Source organism: Pogona vitticeps, chromosome 7 (assembly GCF_051106095.1).
Source record: "Pogona vitticeps strain Pit_001003342236 chromosome 7, PviZW2.1, whole genome shotgun sequence".
NCBI classification, from domain to species: Eukaryota; Metazoa; Chordata; class Lepidosauria; order Squamata; family Agamidae; genus Pogona; species Pogona vitticeps.
Genome location: NC_135789.1, coordinates 25,034,795 through 25,060,399, shown reverse-complemented (window position 1 = coordinate 25,060,399; position 25,605 = coordinate 25,034,795). Strand labels below are relative to the sequence as shown.

Below are 25,605 nucleotides of genomic sequence, written 5' to 3'. Positions count from 1 at the left end.
GTAGGAGGCTGAGCCCCCCCTCCTCCCGCCTTCTCCTCCCATTTATCCCATGGGGTGGTAAGGTGAGGAGAAGCCCATCACCCTTCCTGAGTCAGATAGGAAAGGATCAGAGAATCTGGGGCCCTCTGGAGTTTTCTGACTTGCTCCCAGCTTGCCTCATCCATTGGAAATGATGGTTAAAGCTTTGGTCTGAAACAGCAGGGAAGCCGGTGGCTTCCTATGCCTGGTATAAGAATTCTAAGGTAAGGGGCAAGCTCTGGAATGGGATCCCCAGGGCTTCGCCTCTCAGGCAAATCTCAGATATGCTGGAATGAGGGAAACAGCTTGATGAGTGTACATGAGGTGGTTCTAAAGCCTAAGCATCCCTCTCTAATCTTTTCCAGTTGGTACCTGGGGTCAATGGGTCAGCATCAATGTATCTCTGTATGTTATGGCCCAAATAGTGCCATGGACTCTCTCTCCCCCCAGTCCGTTTCTCTCACTTCTGACTTTGACATGGCAATGCTGGACTCATTGGGCCATTTGAAGCAAGGAAGGAAGCAGAGCACCAGCATTGTGGCTCCAGAGCCTTCTTGCTGCCCAAGCCAAGAGAAGCAGTGAAATAATGCCTGGGAAAAACTCCTCCCTCTCTCAACCACTGCCTGCTCCACATCTGGGATGTGAGAAGGACCTGCCACTTACAACATCTCAAGGATCTTTCTCTGTGACATGACATGGTCCTGTCCCTCTGATCTCTTGTTTTGGCCTGGATTTCTCAGACAATGGGGAGCGGGAGATGTGGCCATCCTGATTTTGGAAGGTCCTTGCACCTTTCTCATGATTCAGTGAGACCTTCAGATTGGGCCTCTCTGTTTGCCCCATCTGCGCCACCCAATGGCCCAGACAGAGAACGACAGCCATACCGCTCATCTCCCTTATTACACGTGGGACGCTGAGACGGGGGGGGGGGCAACTTGCCATGGACTGCACCTTGAGTTTGTAGCAAAAGCAAATCCCAGGTCCCTGGGAGGTGTTTTGGCCCTACGGAGCTGGCTCAAGAGCTTTTGCTGCCTGAGGCAGAGCAGCCCACGGCACCCCATACCACTAGGACTCAAAGCCTACAACGTTATTTTGGCACCGGGGTAAAAAAAAGAGAAACAAATCCCACAAGTGATGCATTCTTTCTCCGTTGCATTATTACCCAAAAAAGGGAACTGGTTACCATAGTTTTCTGCGTATAAGACGCCCCCATGTATAAGACACCCCCACTTTTCTAATCCAAATTTAAGAAATGTAAGTGAGGCTTAGCAAGTGTAGGGGGAAAGGGATCAAAGCGCTGCAGGATCGCTTTGATCCCTGCTTTCCCCTCCACTTGTTTTTGTTCTCTCCTTAGCTTACTTTCGTGTATAAGACAGCCCTCAATGTTTAGTCTAAAGGTTTGAAGAGTATAGTCTTATACACGGGAAAATACAGTAATATGTAAGAACTCATCAGGTTTTTTGTGATAGAATCTGCCACCTGAAGCAGCTGGTGGGGCCTGTCTTGTGGTGCCAGCAGTTAAAAACAGCGGGAGCACCACCTCCTATGTATCTGCGGCTACTCATTCCAGCTTTTCCCCCTCCCGTTCTGCAGTGCCTCCGTTCAGCAAAGCTTGCTTCTGGGCATGAATGCCAGTGGCTCTCTCTTCCCTTCTCTTTCTGTACTGTTTTCTAAGCAGCCAGGGGTGAGCCGAGCCCGTGCTCTCCAATCCTCTGGAGGCACACCGTTTCCTCTGAGCTGTCCTCTCCTTTCTCAGCACCCTCATTAGCTGCTTTTCCTGTGGCCGCTCTTATTCTGAACACACGGCGGGGCCTGTCTCCCTGTTTGCCAAAATTGCAATTAAAAGTTACCTGACAGCAAGAATGTCTGCTGGAATTTTTCCCCCAGAGGCTGGCAAGAGGAAACAAAGCTGTATAGCATAATTCATCGCCCCTGCCACACAAGGGATCAGTCAGTTTATATTAAAATAATAAATCAGACAGCTGGGCAAAGCTGCAGACAAGCGACCCGCTTCTCACCCAAGCTGAGAAGATCCCAGAGATGGGAAATTAGTTTGGCCATTTCTTCCCATCCACTTTTTTCCTGAAAAGTCCTGTGTATATTTGGTTTATCTGTTCTGGGAACTTCCAGAAGGAGAGAAGCGGGCATCTAAACATTTGAACCTCCCTCTCAGACTTAAGAGTGCCCCAGCGTTCGTGAAACTTACTGCCATAAGAGCGATGCCTTTCACTGGGGAAGCCCCCTAGGATGACGACCAAAATGTTGCAATGTGCTTTCTTTCACTATAGTGTTATCTGCTGCATCCCTTAATCCAGTGGTCCCCGACCTTGGGCCTCCAGATGTTCTTGGACTTCAACTCCCAAAAAATCCTGGCCAGCAGAGGTGGTGGTGAAGGCTTCTGGGAGTTATAGTCCAAGAACATCTAGAGGCCCAAGGTTGGGGACCACTGCATTTGGCAAAGACACCTTCCTTCATCATACGAGTGGCAATTTATTTATTTATCACATGTATCCAATGCCTTTCTACTAAAAGCTCCAGGCGGCTTACAATATGTTGAATAAGAAATAAAAAGAGATAAAAGCAACACTGAGCCAAAACTTTAATAAAACAATACAACCCCCCCCAAGTGCTTCCCTACAGCTTCTCTACAAATTTGATTGATGAAGGTTCGAAGCAGATCAAGCCTCAGAGGGAGGCAGGGCTCCGGGTGAGCAAAAAGCTTTGAAGAAGGCAGAGATTGCGAGAATCAACAGAAAAGAATACAGAGGATTAAAGGAGAGGATTTGGAGTCTCCCAAAACATAGGATGATTTGGAGACAGGATAACTTGTGCCATTCTCTTGCTAACCATTAGCTTCCTGGCCTTCTTTGCAGCTGGAAGGACCACCACCAGCGAGGAACTGGAGGACATGCTGGAGAGTGGGAATCCAGCCATCTTCTCCTCCGGGGTAACGTCTCTCCCTCTGCTTGGTGATCTTGCTACCATAAACCTCCAATTAAGGGTGCCGGTTGAGTTATTGGAGCAGTGCAGTTTTCTCTCTTTGGCAAAGGCCAGGCCCCTGCTCCACAGAAAGAAAAAGTCTTCAGATGTTATGAACTGGCTGTTTTAATTCGCAACCCACTTTTCTTTCTTGGAATCTAAGGTACTTCTCAGGTGGTTTCTCATTCAGGCACTGACCACTTCCTGGCCTGCCAAAAAATGCTTAAGAGGCTTTATTGCATCAGGCCCCTTTGGATTGTCCCAGGGATCTTCCCAGTTAGTTTCCCCTAGCATTTTTAAGACTCCGGGAAATCTGCCACCTACCTAATCGCCTATAGCAATTTCTTAGCTCACCCGAGGCAAGTGGACATAGATCTGCAGCAGAGAAACATTATGATGATGCACCATGCAGGACTTGGATTGAGGAGACCTGGGTCAGCTTGGGCCAGTCACACTCTGTCAGCCTAACCTACCTAACAGGGTTGCTAGGATGAAGCTTTAAAACTGCTAAAAAGGCCTGGATGGTTTTTAGTAAGCTAGGAAACAACATCTTGTGACTCCTAACAAGTCTGACTTTTGGTAAAAAGGTTGGTGGGCCGCAGCCGACTACATCAGAGGCTTCTGGAAAAAAAAGGTGGACTAGAATTAACAAAAGTTGTTGGAATCACAGAACCGTAGACCTGAAAGGGCCTCTAAGGGGCCATCTAGTCCAACCCCTGCTAGTTCAGGAGATCCACAGCCAGGACATCCCGTGCCATTAAGGAAGGAATTCTCAAACCATTCTTGCCTTCAAGAAATTCTTTCTAACATTGAACAGGGATCTGGCTGTTGTAGAAGGGTGCCCTTCTAAGAAAGCCAACTTCCTCAACCTTGCCGAATCGTGATTGTGGCCGTTGCACAAGGGGAAAGCGCGCGCACACACATGCGTACCATCTGGGAAATCCCTCCCCTGCTCCCCGTCTGACAGTGGCTCATGTTCTCCCTCCTTCTGCCCAGATCATCATGGACTCCAGCATCACCAAGCAGGCCCTGAATGAGATCGAGACGCGGCACAGCGAGATCATCAAGCTGGAGAACAGCATCCGGGAGCTGCATGACATGTTCATGGATATGGCCATGCTGGTGGAGAGTCAGGTGAGCGGGGAGGGAGGGGGAAGGGCAAGGAGGTCGGGATAACTTCGGAAGTGCCAAATGGTCACTGTGAGAATCCTATAGGCAGCAGGGGAAAAAAAAACACACAAGACAGTCCAAAAATGCGGGAAGAGAAACAGAAAAATCCAAGAAATGGAAAAGCAGGATGCAACCTGACAGCCGCACGCCTCCTTCTATTTTATAAGTGTTCAGCCTCTGTCTTAGAACTTTACTGTAACGACATATCCTGCAGCTTCAACAGATGTCCAGGATTATTGTTATTTTACTTCTCTGTTGTTTCCTCCCTCCCCACCACTGACTCACCTGTCATCTCCACAATGCCAGGGGTGACTTAAGAGCCCTGCAGGACTCAGAAGCTTGCCAGCTTATAATTTTAGTGTCTAATAAAGGTATCTCCCCACCCTTCTTTTTGAAATTTACACATGGCCCAAATACTGTAGGAAACAGGATAAGCCCTACATTTCCTTCTCTGTCTTCTGTATTTATTTGGCCGACGGCTCAAAGATCATCCTACCTGACTGCTCATTAGGGCTCATACACAACAACGTATTGCTATCATTTTGTATACTAATATTAAACAATTCTGGTAGTGTTTAGTAATTGGGCTCAGAGCAATCTGTGTATGTATTTTAGTGTTTGCCTGTTTACATTTCAGGGGTCCTGGCGTAAAGGGGTGATTCAGCTCCCTTTTTGGGTTTGCCCGCGCGAATCACACCGCTAGATTTTGTTTCATGTGCCGAGTTTTAAAAGTTAATTCTCGTAACTCTAGCTTGGGCACCTTGCTGAATATTCGTCTCTCATGGAATCTAATTCCGAAAGTGATCGCAAGGAAATCTGGAGTCTTGTTATTCCTATCCATGCAGTCCTTGCAGTTTAAAAGCACTGATGCTTTACATTAAAAATAAAAGAAATTGCCGTAACTGGGGAGGGGGAGAAGAGGTGTGATCCTTTAAAGAGACTGTTGGGCCTTACAGGGCAAGAAGAGGTGGGGATGTGGGTACCTGGGCTGGCCGGATGGCCTCCTTTTGTCCCTCCTCTCACCACTCCCTTTTTCTGTCCCCTTCCCCCATGCGGCCGTATATACCTGGATCATAAGAGCATTCAGGCGCTGGTAGGTAACGCCTCCTTCTCCCCGGGCTGGAGGACTGCATGTTTCTCCTGCATGACTGTCTGTGTTCTTGCATGCTCTCCTTGAGACCTTCTTTTGGAGGTCATAAGGCGGTGGTGGTGGTGGTGGGGAGGCAGAGAGAACTGACCGAATGGATCCTGTCACATTGGACTGGCGACCGGCCACCTCTGACCAAAGAGCTGGACCAGAATAAACAAGGGAGAAGTGCATCCATAGCTGAGGCAGAGAACCACCGGGTTTAGTTTCAGAAGAATACAGTTTGGGTGGCAGGAACCCTAATGTGGAGCAAACCTGAGCACAAAACTAATTGGAGGGGGGGGTTTGTGTCTTTGTGGCTCCGCTTCTCCCAGCCCCCCTCCGCCATCACTCTGCTTCCTCCAATGTCCCTCTCGAGGGGTCTTTCTAACAGCAGCCACATTCCACCTCTTAGGCCTTTAACCAGGTTTGGAACCAGAGAACCTCTGCTCTCCCTTTTGTTGAGAGGGGCATTGAAGAGGCAGGCAGATGGGTAGACGGTGGTGGCGGATTCCGGAGTGGCCTTGAAAGGGTCCTCGATTTCTACGAGAGGGGTTGAGTTCCTAATCCTTCTCTTTGATCCGCCCCGGAAATGCTCAGAGTTCTCTCGAGGCACAGAGGGCTGGTGACTCCAGGGTCCATGGATCCTGGCCAGCTTTAAGTGCAGACTTCAACTGTCCATGGTGCTGATCCTCTTTGGCTCTCAATCCTCTACTGGAGGATACCGTCCCTGGGTGAGATGCCTGCCGTGACATTTCTAGGTTGTTTTGAGGACAGCCTTGCTTTCGTCCTCATTCCACAGCCGTCTGTAAGGCCTGATGGGCAGGCAAGAACATATTTTTGTGTGCGTGGAGGGGTCGTCTTTCTGCGACTGCTCTCCTAGAATACTGATGGAGGCTCTGTGGCATCAGGTGCCTCTTTCCAGACAGGGCTTCCCACCTTCTTGTTCTGTCTCATTGTTCCTGTTTTTTTGGGGGGGATCCTGCATTTCTCATCACCAGTGGCTGGCTCTCCCCAGCAACTCTGTCTTCAGCCACAATTCCTCTGCTGCTTTACGGGGTTAAACCAAGACACCTTGGGTCCATCCTCCGCCTGAAAACCTCCAGCCTACATGTCTTTAGACCTACAAACTCAACATTTTTATCCCAAAGCAGTAAAAAAAAAAGTAGCAAACCAACCAACGACCCACCTGGGTTTGAACAGAAAGGGTCGCGAAGCACCCAGAGGGTAGACTGAGCGATGCTTTCCAGAATTCTGGGCCTCTTCAAAGGAGGGCTTTTGGGGAAAGGGTCTGAGTGTGCATTTTGCAATGAGTCACCACAGCTCCCTTCCTGTGTTTGTTCAGGTTCAGGTCCAAGTGACGGGGAGAAGATTTAACCCATTCCCCATCTTCTCTCTCTCTCTCTCTCTCGCCTTCCCCCAACCCTCTTTATGGCAGATCCAGCACTGAATGGGGACCTCAGATGAAGCTGGTCCTTCTGATGCTCGCAAGCAGTCAGGTAAAGGGGAAATGGCACGCTCTGGTCTGCCAGAGACTAACTTGCCCCCAATCTGTGGCTCCCCCCTCCGTCCAGGGTGAGATGATTGACCGCATTGAGTACAACGTGGAACACGCCGTTGACTACGTCGAGAGAGCCGTGTCCGATACCAAAAAAGCCGTCAAGTACCAGAGCAAAGCCAGGCGGGTGAGTACGGTGGGTCAGGACAAGAGGCTCTCAGCCCTTTTCTGCCCTTGGCGGGCAAAATTTGGGAGTAACCCAACTTCTCTTTGGCTGCTTGGACACAATTTCTCAATCTCTCATCCGCTTCCCATCCTGTCTTCTGTAACTGTCTTTGCATGCTCAGGAACACCCCTTTGATACCCATGCCATTAGCCCCATTGATCAGGAGGGGCAGAGGGGCAGACTGGTCTCACTAGAGCTCCAGATGGACCCTCGACACAATGATTCTGAAACTAAGCTCTGAGTTGCCTAGTTTTAGGGTCACTCCCGGTGGTCCAAGCTTAGCAATTGCAGGGCCAGCTCAAGGAGAGGCCTCCAGGACCCTCCCCCTCCCTGTGGGAGCCTGCAGAGATCAGCCTGGGGTCCGTCGAAATGTTTTTGCTCTGCTCTTATACTGATGCTTCCTAGCTGACTTAACAGCTGAACAACCCCAGCAGGGGGTTTCATACGAAAGATCCAACACAAAAGGAAAAGGGGAGGAGGAGGGAAGAGGAAAGAAAGCAAACGTAGGCACAGAGGCTTGAAGTTGATCCTTAGGGCAATGCACTTGGAATCAACTCAGCAAAAAGATACGAAGGGTGTGTGGTCTTTTTCATACCCCGCCTCTGTCACCTTCTTTGCATGCTCAGGAACACTTTTTGAATCACCATGACACAGTCCCGATTCCTCCCTCCCCTTACAGAAGAAAATCATGATCATCATCTGCTGCGTGGTGCTGGGTATCGTCATCGCCTCCACCGTGGGTGGCATTTTCGGCTAGGAGGCCACAAGCCGGGACTCTCGTCTTTGGAAACTTCCCAGAGGCGAAGGAGAAGAGATTGCTGGCAGAGCAACCGGTCTCGGTCAGCTAGCCGGCCACCCCACCCTCCAACCGGCCACCTCCGGCCCGCCCAAGCTTCACAGCTGCCAAGGGAAGGGGAGAAAGGGGTGGACCCGGACATCCGTCTCATATGCATGACTTTTTGTGCGTTGATGCCGCGTTTTGAGGGGAGGGCTGGCGTGTGTGTACCTGTGTGCAAATTGTGGGCATGAACTGCACCGAGCAGTTGCCGCCGCCGCAGCAGCTCCGAGACCTTTTTTTCGCAACCCGCTCCACCCCCTTAACACTCATGCCTGCTGGATCTCAAATCCAAACCCCTTTCCCTGGGGCGGGACTCCCCCCTCTCGGTTTTGATTCATTTCAGTTCTCCCACAAAAGTGTGTCTGCCCCAACAAGCCAAGCCCAGGGACAAGGATGGGCAGGTGGAAGGAGCGTTCTGCAGAGGCTGTGGGGAACTCCAGGGCTGCAAGGACAGTGAGCCCAGTCCAGGAGTTACTCTGAACGGCAAAGGACTTCTCAAAGCCAAACCTCTTCGGGGAATGGCGTTGAGCACCTTAGACAACTCCCGGGAAGCAGGAACTAAGATCCATAGTGATTTCCAGAATATTTTGTTTTGGACTGCTGCTCCCAGAATTCTGGGAGTTGTAGTCCAAAAGCACAAACCTGCACGTGTCTGGTGGTTTCACTGCCCCTCCAAATCTAGACGTCACCAGCCTCTGCTGGAGCCAGTAGCCCAACTGTCCCTGGACTATACTTCCCATCATCCCGAGCCATACAGGCTAAGGATGATGGTCCTCGAGAGACCCCCAACCCCCAGGGAGCGACTGCCACTGCCCTAATTGTGGACTTACAGTCCTTGGCTTTACATCTCTGGAGCAGCTGTTGCTCTGCCTTTCCTTAGCCTGTCTTCCTCACTCTTTTTCTCTCTCAGGGGCCCCTCCAGCTACATGGCTATGATATCTGTTGCAGCTCTTTGGCTGGTACAGTGACATGGCCAGCTGCCCCTAAATTGAAGTCTTCCCTCCCTTTGGAATCCCTATTTGGGGGTCCTGAGACACCCCCTCCCCATTTTTCTTCATCTCTTTGAAGAGCCACTAGGGTTCACTTGGGGCCCCGCCACAGCCATGTCACTTCTATTGAGTTAAAGGACCCTTTGCTATGGCTAACTTTCCCCCAACTCTTGCTGGCCTCATCGAAGCCTCCTGGGGGCAGGCAGAAGTGCCCGGGCCTCCACACAGTTGTGGGCACCTAACCTAACCTAGGGTGTGTACATTGGGAGATGCCAAACGGCCCTCCACCCACCAGACTGTCCTCTTCCTTTACCGGGGGGGGGAGGGGGAGAGAACAGATCTTGGGGGGGGGGAAGATCCAGGCCCAGGTAGGGCTTTCCCACCTGCGGGAGAGCTGGCGCCTGCCACTTTCCCTTCTAGGAGACGCTCACAGCTGCTCTCACTTAGAACAGGCACCTCCGGACAGACCAACATACAACTCCTGTTTAGCCCCTTCCTGTTGGCTAGCCAGGGGGCCCAATCCCCCAGGGGAGAGCTGGAGGTTCTCTGGATGTACAATAGGTGAGATCCGGCCTTCCCACACCCCTGGCCACTTAAAGGCAAAGGCACCCAGGCTGTCCCCCCCACCCCACCCTGCCCCGCCCATGGTTATATATATGCAATGCAAACACTGCCAAACCCTTCTGGGCCTGGTGTCCGCCTTGTCTTTAACTCAGCGCTTCCAGCTGCCTTCCAACACCAGCAGTATTTCTACGAGAACAGCCAGCTTTCCTCTCCCAACCTCCAACACAGAAACCTCCCCCCGCAGGGCGGCCCTTTAGGGCATTAGAGGGGAGACCTTGCCCCTGCTCTGCCTACATTGGGGTTGTTTCTGTGTCTCCTCCGTGCTGGCTTGTGCCATCCCCTCTCCCTGCCAGTCCAGAAGGGAACCTCGGGGAGGGCCTTCCCTCGAGAGAGACCTGCACAGCCTCCAAGCTTCCAGGAGTTTATGGGGATTGTCCCAGACCCTGGGAGGGTTCTTGCCCTCGCCCCCCAAGTCTCGGGGAGTGGCAGAAACAGCTTCCTCCCCTACTGTACATATGGGTGTTGAGTCTCCACTTACAGTCCTGCCTTCCTCTAGAACTGCTGGGCTTCTTGCTTTTCCCCTTCTCTGTGGCTGCCACCAATTTTTCTATGAGCAGAGCAGGGGGGACTGCCTTGTGACCAGCGCTAGGGCAGCTGCGCCCCCCAGGCGATCTCCCTCCCTCCCTCCCTGCACTCAACACTCGCCTCTGTTGCACGTCAGAAACTGAGCCGTCGGTGGTGTGTCTTTGTGCTTTGGGAAGCTATTTCTGTTTCACTCTCCAAATTACGACAGCAAACCTCATCCATCCTTTCTTCCTTCTCGTAAGGAAATTCTGATGTGCCACCACTGCCACTGTCCCTCCTGTGCCCGTATTCAGCATTTTCACAGGCGGGGGGGAGGCCTCCCTCAGAGTCGTAACGTTGCTGTACTATGTGAAACAAGTGCCCTTGTCTTTCACGTGACCCTCGAGTCCAACCTGCCTTGCTTTCTGTCTTTTGTGGACCTGGGACTGTCTTTTGCCTCCTCTCCCTGTACACCCCCCCCCCCCAATTGCTTACTTAAACTCCGTCCCCTCTCCAACACTTCAGGGGGTAAAAACAGCTTCCTTTTCTGGATGGAATTTTATGTAGAATAAAAAGTATTTATATCTGTGAAGCATCTCTGGACTCTTCCATGAACTACGCCAGGTGGCCAGAAGGTGTGTGTTTTGCTCAACAGAGAGCATCCAAATTTTAGAATTCTGCACTTCTTGATTTTTGTCTTCCTTTGTATCTTCTCTCTATACTGTGTGAAGGTCCCAGCTTGTTGCAGAAACAGAAAGCCATTGCCTCCATCAGCTGTAAGTCTTAGCAAACTGCTCTTCTGGCACCTCAGTATTTAAGCAGTATATTGCCAATTGCTAAACCAAAAACTTTCAAATAAACTGACATTTTCAAGACGCCCAGGCCAGCAGGCACAGCTCTGTACTTGATGGGATGATATAAATGCTTTAACAAATGCTCAACCACACTGCAGATTTTAACTCCAGGTTTGATTGCTTAGCCTGAAGATGAAAGGAGGTTTCCGTGCCAAGGCCCTTTCAGTTTAAAGCAAGGCTATGGAATTTGATCCCAGAGCAATTAGACCCCCCCCCCCCCCGCCCAGGTCTTTTCCTTCCTTTCCTATCCGGTGCTATGACAGATCACAATCTGCAAGACTACTAGGAGGTAAAGCTGAACTCCACTGGAAATGGAGAAATGCTATGCCCCGTGATGCCTACCCGAGAGCAAACAACCCTGCCCTCGCAAGGGTTTTATCTTCTGGCACAAAAACATTTCAAACCAGAACTTCAGGACTATTCAGGGCCCTCTTCATGCCACTTGTTCCAAAGCATTCTAGAAAGCTGAAACCCCAGGACGTGCCTGAACAGGAGGAGAAAAACCTTCCCCTCTCAAAAAACAAAACACCTCAATCATGCTGCTGCACTCGCCGCCAAGGCCTCGTTTAATGGGTGAGCGGAAGGGGATTTCACCCGAGTCAGGACAGAACAGACGAGGAACCTAGCAGCAAGAAGACCCCTCTGCCTCCACCATTACGCGGACCTGATGCACTGGACAGGATCCACATTGTCTCTTTGAAAGTCTGAAAAAACTCATGCCAACCAAGGCTGGAGCAGCTGGAGGAAAGTCCCTCTTCACCATCAAGCCCTCGGTGGGGACCCTCCAGCTCTACACTCAGCAGACCAGCATGAAGCCCACCAAGAAGAATCCCACATGGCAGCCGGTGGAGGTGTCAAAAGTGAGGCCGCCGCTTCCTGCCTGTGTATTTTGTGTCTGCCCGCACATCCCTGTGGGAGAGACAAAGTGGGAAAGGGGGAATAAAGGTGGATAAAATGCAGACATGTCCAGGAGAAGAGAGGAGGTTTTGATTCACTGGATAAATAGAACAGCTGCTTCAAAGCGGTGTCCCAATGTGTAGTGTGACACCTTGCAGAGGCCCAATCTAACACATCTGGAGACTCCCCTGGGAAGCCAGTGATGGCAGCAGGATGTGCCGCTTCCCCTCTAGGCTAAAAAACTGGAGTGCCTCAGGCTGTTGGAAAGAGAGGAGCACAAGGACTTACTTGCCCTGCCGCCGTCTCCGTTCTTTCTTCTCCAACACCCAGTCCCGGCTCTTCTTCACCGACTTCCCTTTGGCATCCCTGAACCGTATCCTTTAAAGGGAAGTGGAGGATGAAATTAGGAAAGATATGGCATCCACAGCAACCCCTGGGGTGATCTGGCCACAGCCTGATTCTTGCCGGCAGTGTTTTGCGAGCCAACTTTAGGATGTTGCTACAGCTACAATGCTTGAAGAGGAGTTTTCAAAAGACGGAAGCTACAGAAAAAGTGTGCTGAGCAGTTTCCAGACCAGTATTGAGTTTTTATAAAAGTCACAGGGGGAAAAGAACCACCACTGAAATCATACGATGAATTAAACAAGTACTGTATTAAAAATGGTAATTAAAGTCAATACAAAGAACGCATTTAAAAAGCCAGAGAGCACAACAACCTGTTCAAAAAAAACCCCTCAGACAGCCAAACACTAAAAATCCAGTTCTTTACACTGGGCTCAGAAATGTATTAAGAGACAAAGCAGAAGCACCAACAGCAGAGTGATAAAATGTTACAGGCGCTTCCACTGGATTCTGCTCTTGGCTAGATCGCTGAACTATCTTCCGAGGCTGCTTCTTGTACTCCCTGCATTACCGCCACCTAATGACAGGAGAGGGAACTGGCTGCCCCCCCCCCCCAATAACTATTACTGGATGACAGTTCTCACTAGCCCATCCCTGTCCACTTGTTCCAAAGGCTGGTCCTCGTGGGAGATGTAGCAAACCAACAAGGGCTGGGTAGCAGAGACTGAGTCTTCTATAGGTAGATGCTGTGGATAAATGCTGCAATTGTTTCAGGCTGTTTAAAGGAATCTCACAGAGTGGATTTTCTACTAAACTGGAAGGTGTCGGAGGCCGGAAAACACAGCAGCCAAGAGCTCTTGGTTGCTGTGATGATCAACCTCCGCTGTTTGTTGTTTGTCTTTCCCACAACCCGTGAAAGGGGAAGAGTTGCCCTTGCACCGTGAACAGGGGAAAAGACAGTGACACTTCAGCAAAAAGGGGACTCTGGATTTGGCTCCTGCTGGCCCCTGGGCAGCCAAGGCCAAAGTAGTCCGTGAGTTGAAATCAAGAGGTGAAACGGAGATGCTCTGCTCTCCCAGGCCCAATTGAAGCCACTAGTTCATTTCGTCACACTTCTAAACTTTATTACAACAACAGAAAGACCTCAACTCTTAAGTTTCCAAATGTTAACAATTTTACTTTAAAAAAATTTCACTCTGTGAGAGTGGCATAAAAAAAAACCACCTATGTAATACATATGCTTTTTTTTCTTTAAGTGGGTTTTGTGAGATTCAGCAAAAGGCACGCTCACTCTTCAGTCTTCCTTTCCTCTTAGCTTTGCAACCTGGTATCTTCAAAAGGAACTACTCTTTGGCCATGGATCCCTGACTCCCACCTCTGCTCCACGTACCTTGCATTGGTGAACTTGGCTTGTGTGGACTCTTCTCTGCTGCACTCTGCACCCAGGCCCTGTAAGCAAACAAAGCAAAACTCCACAGGATTCAGTGAGCTTTCGAGGGGGGACAGGTTGTCTTCACATTAGGTAAACCTCCTAATATGTTACCTTTGGTAGCACGTCACTTGGACCCACAAAAAGACAGAGAAAGAACCTGCAAAAGAGAAAGAGAGACACCATCAGCATTTCAGGCATAGAAGCTGGACAGTGGGGAACCTTTCAACGCAACTACCTGTTACGAGCTCTTTGAATGGGAATTGAGAGATCCCCTGCCGCTCAGTGCCCCTCTTAATGAATTACTCATGAAAGGGATCCAGTGACGGGCCCAGTTGCATTGGAAAATTAGAACACACGGCTTTGAATGTCTCTTGCCTTTAAACTGTGACGAGACCAAGCACAGAATTCAAGCATGCCCCTCTGGTGGCGAGGGGAAGGTTTCTCATTCCTCCAAGTATGTGGTTCTAGAAGAGTCAATCTGACTTCCACAGCCATGGGTCTTGATCCTATCCATCCCACAACACTTTCTCAACTGGGCCCCTTTCTCTCCCCCTGCAAAAAAAAAAAACCTTAGGTTAACTCACTTCTTTGCTTTGGCACTGTTGGGATAGTCCACCACCATTCCACCGGTGAAGCCTGCCTTCATGGCTTGGGTGGTGATGAGTTCCAGCTGCCAGGAGGGAAAGAAAGTTAGAGGAGCCCCAGCCAACAGGCAGCCCTCTTCTTAAGATCCCACCCTTTTCAAGCTCTCGCTGGTGAAAGCGTTTGCTTTTGGTGCCCTTCATGCCTGGCCTCCCGAGCAACTTCTCTGAGGATTCTTTCACCCACCAACACAGCCCACCCCACACAAAGCTGATCCCCAGGAAAGAGCCACATCACTTTCATAAACAAGACGTTGAACAATGAACCCAAGTCCAAATACCTCTGCTTCCTTTCCTACTTGTCTCTCCAGTCCCCGCCCCCTCAGCACAGAAATCTCTATATTCTGCTTTAGCCAAAGGCTAGAAAATCTCAGGGAGCTTCAGAACCTATTTTGAAGTTGTCTCGTCCTGTTGAAACAGCCTAAATCGACAAGCACTGAGGATTTTACCAGCATTTCCCCCCTATCTTGGTTCTAGAAGAAACCAGGGAAGAACAGAAGCACCAGCTTCAGTGGCCTGCCGGCCTGCCTTCCACGGGTAGAGCTGGGTGCTGCTGAGCCAGCCTCCCTGCTCCTGACAACAATGCAGACACACACCTGCTGAGAGTTTTCCGGGTACAGCTGCAGGACAGCCCGGGCTCCTCGAGCCTAGAGGAGGAAAGGAAGACCAGGAAATCAGGAGCGCCACAAAAAAACTTAGGCAGCAAATCTCAATTGTAATCCAAGAGACACTTCCATGAAGTGGTATTTCCCCAAAACACATGCATACACAGACACGGACATGGAGAACTAGAGTCTGGGGCATGTCACAAGTTCAGGCCAGCAGGCAATGCTTGCTAAGATACGCCACTTTCTCCCCAGTCCCTGGTCAGGCCGTGATTGCAGTTCCCATTTTGCTTCACATCCCCATCCGCCAGGAACGATCCAGAGGGACAGCTGAAGCCCTACCCATCTCTCCTTAGATTAGGTCCTCACACTAGCTTTTTTCAGCTTCTTTGTCTGATTCCTTATACAGAAGGCGGGGAAAGAACATCACCTGCAGCCTGTACGTTTCCCTCCCGCTCAGCACTGCTTCACAAGAAAGGGGGAAGCAACAGGAAGGGCTGGACTTACCAAAGCAGTATACAGCATTGAGAAGAACCGATACAGTCGCTTGGGAGGACTGTGGGTCTTCTTATCGGCATTACACAGCCACTGCACTGCAGAAATGCTACAAAGGAAAACAGAACTAGAGCAACCGGTCAGAGGTGAAGCTCCTGGGATTTTCGTTTAAGGATAGGGTAGGTAATTCTGTCAGCTCCAGGGAATTTATTTTATTTACAGCCCCCTGGAAGCCTCTGTGGGCAGTACCTCCCACCCAAAGCGGCAAAATGCAGAATAGGCTAGGGAAAGAGGATACCAAAAAGTGGGGTAGTTGGAAGTGTTAATACAGCACTGTGCCATGGCATTATTGGAAGGTATACGACCATTCTGGGAGGCTTTCAGGACCAACCATTCACTTTTATTTCTGCTGCAGGCCACACCTGGGCTCCACAGTGCCCACAGCTGCTTTCTCTTACCCTTTACAGCAATCCCCTAATACGAGCAACACTTTGCAACTGCCAGTAACTAACTGGAGAACGTGCAGGCCTCCAGCTGTGGTCAGACTCCAACTCCTATCAGCCCTAGCAAGCATATTGATGAGGGATGATGAGAGCAATGGCCTCCACGGACATCCAGAGCCATCCACCAGCGTGACACTGCAGGCTTCCTCCTACCTGATACAGCCGTCAAACGTCCCAGGCCGAAAGGGGATGCCCTGCCCCACATCTGCCAGCATCAGGTCTCCTTCCACTTCTCTCTCCATGGCCACATCTGCTCAGGGGAAAAAACCCAAGAGGGTTGCCGTTTCTACTCACTCAAAGCACCAGCCTCGGGCAAATACTGGTCCCACAAGAGAGACGGGGTCATGGGTTCTACTCACCCAGCATTGCTGGGCTGATGTCCATCCCAACCCAGAAGTGGCCCTCCTCAGAGAGGTAATCCCCACTCAAACCAGAACCGCAGCTGCAAGCAAGAGCAGCACAGGTCAAAATCATATGAAGAGCCCATGGGCTTTCTTCTGTTCCAAACAGCCAGGCACAAAGACACATAACATTGTTAATTTCTACGGAACAGGACAATCTCAGCAGGAAAAAGTCATACTGGTATTTACTGTTAATTAGCACAAGGAAGCAATACAGTTGTTGCAATTACAATCCTGCAAAGTCTAGAAATGGTCCTTTTCTGGAACTACAGCTCTCAAAAACCCTGCCATTCTCATTCTGGAAATGACAATCTTACCCCACATCAAGCAGGAAACATGGACGGTCCTCTGGGAGGCCCAGCAGCTCCACTGCCCGTTCAGACATCTGCGACTGGATCTCGATCATCCGAGAGCTGGAGAGTGGAAGCATCCAGAAAGGGGCAGTGAACAACCCAGCCCTCCATGATTCGTTTTGCCTTTAATCAACCTAAGCCTCTTTGCCATCCTCCACTCTGTTCCAAACCTCTAACATCAAGAAAATGCGTTCCACATTAAAATGGGCAAGGCAGAAGCAACTGTGCATTTGAGGGACCCATTACTGTAGATGGACATGAAGAGATTACAACGGTGATGCTTTGGCACAGTAGACAAAAAATTATGGAAGTTTAAGGCTCGAAGGATAAGCTGGGGAGGTCACCACAACACCCCCATGCTTCTTGCAACTGAAAAACGCACAGTTAAGTAACTGCCTTTCCAACACCCACAACACATTTCTCTTAAAGAAAGCATGCCAGTCTCCTTTTGTAGTTAAGCCTCCTTCAAAAGGCCCCTCTAGCAGACCTTTCTCCTGTGACACTTCTGGCATGTTATTCTGCAAGGTTCTATTCAGCGTCAGACTCTGTTCCAGCCCCTGTTCCCAACCCAAGCTATGCAGCAGTGCCTGCTAACAGAGCCCCAAATTTCCTATACCTATCATCTCTATTAGCCATTTTGTGTGTATTGTCTTGTATACACAAAGAACAAACCAATCAATTTAAAATACAATATTAAATGTTTAAAGCCAGTAAACAAAATGTGGAAAAAGGCTGTTCCTATGCCACAATGCATTGCTTACTTGTGTGTGTATTTCTGTGCTTCGACCTCATCGTAGAACTGAGGAGAGAAACAGAAACAGATGTTGCAAAAACGTTAGCATGACAGCTGTCCCCCAATGCAGCCCCCCTTCGGTTCCACTCAGAGCTAAGTTATGACCCAACCTTGTGCCCCTTGGGTGCTAGGGGAGTGTGGTGAGCACATCTGAAGGACACTAGGCTGAGAGAGACAGCCAGAAAGCATCCTGATTTCAAGAGCAGACAGTCAAAGCTTTCTCAGTGATCCACATGAAGGACAAAAAAAGCAGTGACAGTACTTAACGTAGAGTTCTGCATAACTCCAAACCTTGCATGTTTTGCAAATTTAATCCTTACAACTATCTTCCTCTCCTGAAGGTTTTTGCTCCTGTAGGTCAACATGCCCACTTTCTGACCTTCCCCTCAGAACGAGGGACTCAGAGTCTGTGAACAGGGGAAAGCACAAGAAAGGAAGGCTATGCTTTTGGACCACAACTCCCAGAATCCCCCAGCCAGTAAAGCCATGGCAGGTGGATGATAGGCTAGTACAGTGGGGTCTTGACTTGAGAACTTAATCCGTATTGGAAGGCAGTTCTCAAGTCAAAAAGTTCTCAGGTCAAATTTGCATTTCCCATAGGAATGCATTGAAAACCATTTGATCCGTATCTGCTCTTTTCCGTCCATAGAAACTAATGGGAAGCTGCTATTCTGCCTTCGACCACTAGAGGGGGATATTTTGTTTCTTTTTTTCTTAGGTCAAGAAAGGTTCAGGAAAGGCAAGGAAAATACAGTCCAGGCAGTACAGGACCAGGCAGTCCGAAGACTGTCTCCCAATCCACTCTCTAAATGCTGGGAGGAGTGAGGAAGCAGACAGGCACCCTTTTCACTGGCCAACAGTTAACTGAAAGTTCAAATTTTGCACTTTCCCTGCCTCCCACGTGGTTTTTTTTCAGTTCTTAACTCAAATCTAAGTATGTAAGTCAAGTCAATATTTTCCTATGAGAGTGGTTCTTAAGTCAAAATGTTCTTAACTCAAGCCGTTCTTAAGTCAAGACCCCACTGTATCTCAAAAAGAGTTTTCTACAGGAGCTGCTGGAGCTGCACTTGTAATATCCATCAGGGGGTTCTGGACTGCATATCCCATCAGTCTTGGTTAGACAACAGTAAGGAATGATGGAAGTTGTTGTCTGACCTCGCTGAGGAGAAGAAAATGAAACAAAGCGCAACCACTTGGGAAAAACAGAGCTGAAAAAAACCTGAAGACTGGAAAGTTACTTTTTGAATTACACATCCCAGCATCCTCCAGCCGGAATCGCCACGTGGGCCAAGGAATGCTGCGAGTTGTAGTCCAAAAAAGTAACTTTGGGAACTCCTACACTCGACTATTTGGTCCCGCTCCCTCTTCCTCGTCCGGAGGCCCCCAGAAATCCCCCCCCTCCTCTCACCAGTTCAGGAGGTCCACGATGTTCCGGCCTCTTCCCGGAGGCCGCCATCTTGTCCGTGTCTCTGACGTCACAGCCGCGCGTCGAAGAAGCCACGCGTCGCCCTAAAAAAGGAGGTTCGGCCACCTGATTGGACGCCCGACAGGGCCCAGCGGGGGAGGGGCGAGGACGTGCCGGCGCTGCGGGCGTCGCCGGCGATTGGCTCGCGTGGGGCGGCGCCGTGTGCGCCTGCGCGGAGTCCGGGCCCCGCCCCCGCCGGCCCCCTTCCCCGCGCGCTGAGGTGGCTGAGGCGACGACGATGGAGGAGGAAGCGCCCGGCGCCGGAGGGGCTTCGCTGGTGGGGCTCTCGCTGGTCCTCGGCGGCCTGGTCCTCGGCCTGGTCCTCCTCCTCCTGCGGCGGAAAGACCGGGACGTGGGGTCCGGCACCCGGGAGGCGGGGCCAAGCCCTCCCCTCGAAGGTAAAGGAGGGGGAGTTTGGCTCGCGGGGGGCGGGGCTTCCTTTCCAAGCCACGCCCACACGCCTGTGCGGGCGGGGTTTATTCCAAGACCCGCCGGACGCAGGCCTGTGGGCGGGCCGGCAGCGGAGCCACGCCCACAAGCTTTGTGGGCGGGGCTTCCTGGTAGACTCAGTTGCTTCCATCTGTAAAATGGACTCATAAGCGGAATTTTGCTCGTGCTTGGATAAGGGATATTGTCAAATATAAATGACTAGCAGATTTATAGATAAAAAGTCGCAGTAACTGAAGTTTTGGATAGCTTTGGTTTTTTAAGCATGTTGTTGCTGTTATTTCTTTAAAAAATGAAAAATCCATATATTGGACTGCTTTAAAACTAGTGTTCTTGGGACGGCGGATACAATACCTACCATTAAGAGACCCAGAGTGTTGGCTAGTTCGAGGCAAAGGCATGTAGAAGTTTTTTCCCCTGATTGTAGAAGAATGACAGGGGAGGACCAGAAGGTTAGGCAGCCTATAAGCATCCTTAAGGAAAAAAACTAGGATAACTAGGAGAGTGGTGGAACTTGGGAAAGGGCTTTTCCCCAGAGACCTTAAAATCCAGATAAGTGTCTATGGGAAAGACGAGGCTGTTTGAATAGGCAGGAGCCAAACTATATGAGGGCTTTATAGGTCAGCAGCAGCAGCTCAGTTGGACCAAGAAACAGACCGGCTCAAATTTCCCCTGTCATTTCTTTGATCCTTCAGCCAGTGGCCTTGGGCCAGTCATTTTGTCCTGGCCCACAGGGAGGCAGCTTCCTCAGAGTATTCCTCAGCACTGGTTTCGCTCATGGCCTACAAGGGCTTCACAATGTTTGAGGCAGGGCAGCCGTTTTACCAGCAGCCCTTCCTCTTTTGCTTTCGAAGCATAATGTTCTGCTAGTAATCTGCAGCCTTCTGTGTACATGAAGGCAGTTTATTTTCATGGTTTTCTGTAGACGAGAGTGTAAACGGTGAAGCGGCCAGCAAAACCTCCCTCCTGAAGAAGCAAAAGCAGCAGCAGCGAGTCCGAAAGGAGAAGCCTCAGCAACACACCTTTTCGCACCCGCTTCTGGCTTCAGCCCTCAAGGTGAGTCCAGCAAAGCTCTTACAAACACTGTTGGTTGCGTCCTGTGGAATTTTTGGCTGCAGGTTGTGTTGCTCATGTTGCCCTGCCTCCTTCTACACCTGCTTTGATTTCTGTGGTCCTAAGGCCTGGCTTGTTTTCTATGGAAGGGACTAGAAGGACCACGAAAGGGTCCAAATACCTTTCTGCTCCTACCTGCTGTCCTGCTTTCGGCTCTGAAACCTGGGGAAGCTACACAAATATCAAGGATATCTCATCGGCTTGGTTTTGTCTGTCTCTGCTATTGGGAGTACTTGTGGCAGAAGGGTTAAGCTGCAGTTCTGCAGCCAAAACTCTGCTCACGACCCAAATTCAATCCCAGGTAGCTGGCTCAAAGTTCAGCCTTCCAAGTTCAGTAAATTGAGTACCTGCCTTCTGAGGGAAGGTTGCATAATTAAGCTGTTAACCACCCAGAGAGTGCATTATATAGAAGCAGCACTCTTTGCTTTCACTGTGGTTTTCTAACCATGCCTGTTGGTCATGATATCCTTAAGAACCCATGTGTGTAACATTGGGGGTAACAATGTCACCCTGCTGATAGTGAAGAAAGGGGGAAAGTGAAGGAAATCAGCAGCCATATTAACTCTACTGGTGTGGAGGAAGAAGGCAGGGAAGTGGAATGAGAATTAAGGTTTGAAGGAAGAGAGAAAAGTAGCATTACGTTGATGCATCTGTTGAGTTTTTTATAGCTTGTCTTTTCAAAACTCACCTGCTAGCACAGTCAGTGTCTTCCAAGGTTTTGGAAAGTCGGGTTTCCTGTTGTCTCCTGCTCTCTGGCCGAATCCTAAAACATCACTCCTGGTTTCTCGTAGAGAGGCCAGTAGTTGATCCCACTGTCGTTCTGTAGGGCCACAGCGGGAGCATCACCTGTCTCGACTTCAGCAGCAATGGGAAGTACCTGGCGTCCTGCTCTGATGACCGGACGGTGCGCATCTGGAGCACCAAAGACTTCTTGGAGCGGGAGCACCGCTGCATGCGGGCCAACGTGGAGCTGGACCATGCCACCCTGGTCCGCTTCTATCCAGATTCCAGGTGGGACAGGCGCCTGTCGAGCGATCCTCTTGCTTCCCCCTGTTTTTTCATCCCCGTGGGCAGGCGAGGAAGGCGCAGGAATCGCCAGCCTCTCAGGTCAAGAAGACATACAGCAGCGTGACTGAATTCCACCATAACAGATTTTGAAAGGACCACCCTGATATTCTGCATTACAGACAGGGATATCTTGCCATTGATGCCTTCTATTTTCTTCACTGCTGTGTTTCCTTGTTGTCGAACTGTCGGGGAGTAGCTACGAAAGGGAAAAAGCAGAGCCGATAAGATTTAAGCCTTCCTCTTGCATAGTTCATCCTCTTGAGGCGCCAGATAAATTTTAGTGATAGACCTTAAAGTGTCCCTTTCGGACCACGACTCCCAGAATGCAAGAAGGTAGCTAGCAGAGTAAAAAAAAAATCTAATCCGTTTCTTTGAGAAATCTGGATACTTTTTCTCCTCCCCCATCAGTTCTTCCCTTTTTGGACTCCAGCTCCAGGAGCTGTTATAACTAAAAGTGTGGGCTTCCCAAGATGACAGTTTGTAGGGGACTGATAGAAGTTTTCCAGACAAAGAGTAAACTCGGAGCTCTGTTGACCTTCAGCCCGATTAAGGGTATTCGACAACCGTCCTGGGCAAGTTAAATCTTGTACCGCTTCACAAGCCATCACGACCAACCTTCTCTTTCATCTCTTCAGGGCGTTTGTGGTCTGGTTAGCCAACGGTGACACCCTCCGGCTCTTTAAGATGACCAAGAAGGAGGATGGCAGCTTTACGTACGTTGCCGTTCCGGAAGACTTCCCGAAACAGCACAAAGCCCCCGTCATCAACATCGGCGTCGCTGATACAGGTAAGTGCCTGTTGTTGCAAAAAAGTCCAAAGAAAACACAAACCCTGTCCATTGTTCTGAATATCAGACACTACAATGGCCATGATAAGCCCCTTCTTTCTGCCCCTTTCTCTCCTCCCCAGGGAAGTACATCATGACGGCTTCCAGCGACACTACCATCCTGATCTGGGATCTGAAAGGGGAAGTCCTGAGCACCATCAACACTAACCAGATGAATAACACGTTTGCCGCTGTGTCACCCTGCGGGAGGTAAGGGGCAAGTGGCGCTCTGAGCTCCTCTCCACAAGCCGCTCAGAGTGGTCGCATAGACCAGATGGGCGGGATACAAATCAAACCAGTCAATCAATCATGGATTCCTTTCTCTCTCCTCCTGGAGAGACAGGACCGTTTTCCTGCTGGGAGTCCCCCAAATCAGCACGGAAGGGCCTCGGGAAAGAGGGTGGCTTGAAAACGGCACCCTTGTGCCCTCCTCTTCTTCTTCTTTTCCTTCCCTCCAGGTTTGTCGCCTCGTGTGGTTTCACGCCAGACGTGAAGGTCTGGGAGGTCTGTTTCAGCAAAAGCGGAGACTTCCGGGAAGTGACCAGAGCCTTTGAGCTGAAAGGCCACACGGCTGGCGTCTATTCCTTTTCTTTCTCCAATGACTCCAGGCGGTGAGAAATTTGTCAGGTGGCCAGACCTTTTCTCCTGCCGTGCTTGTGCGCCACCTTTTGGGGCCACCAGGCTTCCCTGTGTTGGGCTTGGGTGGATCAGGGAGCCCTTGGCCTTTCCTGGTCTTTTGGGGTGAATCTCCTCTCCGGGTGACTGGGCTGAAGGAACAGCAGCTCCCTTGGCTACTTACCCTCCCTGTTCCTCTTTTTCCCTTACTTTGATTCTATTCATTTGTGAGCCCGTTGGATAGAGTCTATTTTTTTTAATATCCAGAGACCACATATATAAAAATCCAGGTGCCTTATAAACATTGATCAATAGTGTTAGTAAAAAGGTTCAGGGAAGGGACGATGGCTGACCTCTCAAGGCCACGCTCCCAGGCCACAGCAACACCTTCTGCTTTTCAGAAAACAGCTGGTGGACTCAGGATGGGGAAACTCTCATTCCAAAGGCTGGATTAAATTTCAGGTTAAAGTTCTCAGGGGCTGCTTCCCAGTGGCAGGGGAGGTGGAGGGCAAAGGAGTGGAGCCTCAAACACCAGCCTCCTAAAGCTTGAAACTCGTATTCTGCGTAACTTCAGTCGTTACGTAACATTGAGTCACCCTGGACTTATAGTGACCTAAGTCCCCCTAATATCCTGTCCCCAACAGTCCTGCTCAGCTCTTGTAGACTCAAGACCATGGTTCCCTTCAGGGAGTCGGTCCGTATTTAACCTTCCTCTTTTCCTGCTGCCTTCCACCTTTCCCAGCATTATTGTCTCTTGCAGACAGTCTGGTCGTCTCCAGATGTTCCCAAAGTAGGTCAGTCCATCTCATGTTTCTTCTCCTTTTCCTGCTGCCTTTGAAAACCCCCCCCAGCATTATCCTCTAGTAAGGAAACATATTTCAATATTTCAGAATGAAAAAAAAGTTATGTTCAGAGAGTGGGAAGCCCCAGACCAGTGGTGTCATGGGGAAAGAGTGTGTGCCTGTCTGAGCTCAGTGTATCAGTTTGAGATCCCAGACCTGAGAGTCCTACCTCTCCCCCCCCTCCCAATTTGATGGAAACGAGGTGGCATCTCCTTTCAGCCATTTCTCACCTTAGGGAGGCAGGATTCTCTACCTGCCTCATTGTTTGGACCACATTAAAGGAGAGACTGTTGGAGGTACTAAGGCTTTCTCTTTCTCTTCCGCACAGGATGGCCACGGTTTCCAAGGATGGCACGTGGAAGCTATGGGACACCGACGTGGAGTACAAAAAGCAGCAGGACCCTTACCTCTTGCTGACGGGGAAGTGCACGGTGATGGAGCCCTGCCGCATCGCCCTGGCTCCTGATGCCAGATCCCTGGCCATCTCCTCCAGGACCAGCATCTTTGTTTACAACACCCAGCAGGGCGAAGAGGAGGAGCGCTTTGAGGGGGTCCACGGGGAGCACATCACAGACTTGGCCTTTGACACCACCAGCCGCTTCCTCGTCTCCTGCGGGGACCGGGCCATCCGGGTCTTTCACAACACCGTTGGCTACCGGGCGGTGATCGAAGAGATGAAGGCGCTCCTGAAGAAGGCCTCCAACGAGTCAACCAAGCATAGATTGCAGCAGCAAATCGCCAGCGCCCAGAGCGCCCTGGACAGCATTCACGGAAAAGCCCACTGAGGCCCCCTCCCCACTCGGCAGGGAGGAGACTGCAGTGGGCCGATGCAGGGCCAGAATTCGATCATGCAGGGTGACACGTAATAAAATAAATTCTGCACAACTGCTGCCCTCCTGGGATTATCTTCAGAGCAAGGCGAGTGACATAGATTGGTGAGGAATGTAGGAACAGGAGGGTCAAGGCAGACTCAGACCCAAAGCCAGAAATGGTCCTGGCTGCCTGGAAATCCCATCATGGAAATGTCTCTTCCCCTGTTGTTCTCCTTGCAGTTGCCGCACCGGCCATGATCGTTTGCCTTTCCAGGGGCAGGAGATGGGCAGGATCCTGGCACTTTGTAGATTTTTTTTTCCAGGCAGTGAAAAACAGACTGATAGTTCTCCAGGCATTTAAGAGAAAACTGGACACCCATCTGTCAGGTCTGTTTTGGTTTGGATTCCTGCACTGAGCAGGGGGTTGGACTTGATGGCCCCTTCTAATTCAGTTATTCCATCTTCCACAGAACTATTTGAAAATGCTGATTGTAAGAGATTACCTGAATTACCTTGATGCCTTACCTCCTTTCTTTTTGTCATCTTGTCAAACCATCACAAAGCAATGAAAAAATATATATCTAGCAACAGTCTAGAAGGTCAGCTTAGAGGAATTGCAATACAGGCATTCCACCTACTTCATCTTTGATAATTTTGGGTGGGGGTGCAGGCATTTGTACATTTAGTTTGATGATTCCTTATTTTACCTGGGATTACATCCCCACTCAGCTCACCAAGGCTTCTTTCTGAGTAGATAATGCAGGATTATAACATAAGGCTCTGGGTTTAGATGATGAACCGGGAGCTATCACTGCAGGACATAAGAAAAGTGTTGCTGGATCATGCTCTCTGCCACTTGGTGTTCACATACGGACGCCTCACAGTGGGCAATGTTTGAATAACATTCTATTTATGTGACTTCATGTCCTCTACCTTCTGCCACCATTAGAGAATTAACGGTCTTATTCATTGCTGCTTGATTTTGAGACACCCCAGAAAGATCCCTCCATAGTAACAAAAACAGGCAGTGATGATAAGAAAAGCCAAAATGTCTATTAACTGGAGAGCATTTGGATGAATAACAAGTAGCTACAGAAACACCCTGGATGTTCAAAAAGTGACCATGGCA

The 25,605-nt window shown here is 50.1% G+C and overlaps 3 protein-coding genes across 5 annotated transcripts in view; 2 read left to right on the top strand and 1 right to left on the bottom strand.

The window, feature by feature from the left end:
• Positions 1–10,564, top strand: part of STX1A (syntaxin 1A) — a 56,217-nt gene extending 45,653 nt beyond the window's left edge. For 2 of the 3 annotated variants that reach the window (XM_072978375.2, XM_020803927.3), the window contains exons 7-10: positions 2,892–2,965; positions 3,994–4,131; positions 6,868–6,978; positions 7,697–10,564. In XM_072978375.2, coding sequence (XP_072834476.2) covers positions 2,892–2,965; positions 3,994–4,131; positions 6,868–6,978; positions 7,697–7,774 — 401 coding nt within the window. In that variant the 3' untranslated portion in view covers positions 7,775–10,564. Of the gene's footprint in view, positions 1–2,891; positions 2,966–3,993; positions 5,261–6,731; positions 6,979–7,696 lie in introns of those variants that run through there. The other variant, XR_013538119.1, reaches the window with a different exon arrangement.
• Positions 10,565–11,363: 799 nt separating this feature from the next.
• Positions 11,364–18,871, bottom strand: BUD23 (BUD23 rRNA methyltransferase and ribosome maturation factor). The gene is made up of 12 exons (XM_020803928.3): positions 18,697–18,871; positions 17,257–17,294; positions 16,460–16,555; positions 16,101–16,183; positions 15,895–15,991; positions 15,251–15,347; positions 14,735–14,785; positions 14,082–14,167; positions 13,609–13,654; positions 13,456–13,514; positions 12,012–12,101; positions 11,364–11,735 (listed from the first exon to the last, which is right to left on the bottom strand). Exons 1-12 carry the CDS (start codon positions 18,742–18,744, stop codon positions 11,681–11,683), a joined length of 846 nt encoding a protein of 281 aa, XP_020659587.2. The 5' UTR covers positions 18,745–18,871; the 3' UTR covers positions 11,364–11,680.
• Positions 18,872–18,932: 61 nt separating this feature from the next.
• TBL2 (transducin beta like 2) lies at positions 18,933–24,993 on the top strand. Its single transcript, XM_020803959.3, has 7 exons — positions 18,933–19,151; positions 20,126–20,256; positions 21,140–21,324; positions 22,017–22,168; positions 22,291–22,417; positions 22,666–22,818; positions 23,993–24,993. The coding sequence occupies exons 1-7, from the start codon at positions 18,992–18,994 to the stop codon at positions 24,447–24,449; spliced, it is 1,365 nt and encodes a 454-aa protein (XP_020659618.3). The 5' UTR covers positions 18,933–18,991; the 3' UTR covers positions 24,450–24,993.
• Positions 24,994–25,605: the final 612 nt, after the last annotated feature.

Excerpts from the sequence above, each read along its gene's own strand:
- TBL2 (XM_020803959.3), top strand. The coding sequence starts at position 18,992 with ATGGAGGAGGAAGCGCCCGGCGCCGGAGGGGCTTCGCTGGTGGGGCTC. Across the intron at positions 22,169-22,290 it reads CATCGGCGTCGCTGATACAG|GGAAGTACATCATGACGGCT; the intron begins GTAAGTGCCTGT and ends TCTCCTCCCCAG. Across the intron at positions 22,819-23,992 it reads TTCTCCAATGACTCCAGGCG|GATGGCCACGGTTTCCAAGG; the intron begins GTGAGAAATTTG and ends TCTTCCGCACAG.
- BUD23 (XM_020803928.3), bottom strand. The coding sequence starts at position 18,744 with ATGGCGGCCTCCGGGAAGAGGCCGGAACATCGTGGACCTCCTGAACTG. Across the intron at positions 14,168-14,734 it reads ACCCGGAAAACTCTCAGCAG|CTGGAACTCATCACCACCCA; the intron begins GTGTGTGTCTGC and ends CCCTCCTGGCAG. Across the intron at positions 13,515-13,608 it reads CAAGTGACGTGCTACCAAAG|GGCCTGGGTGCAGAGTGCAG; the intron begins GTAACATATTAG and ends GTTTGCTTACAG.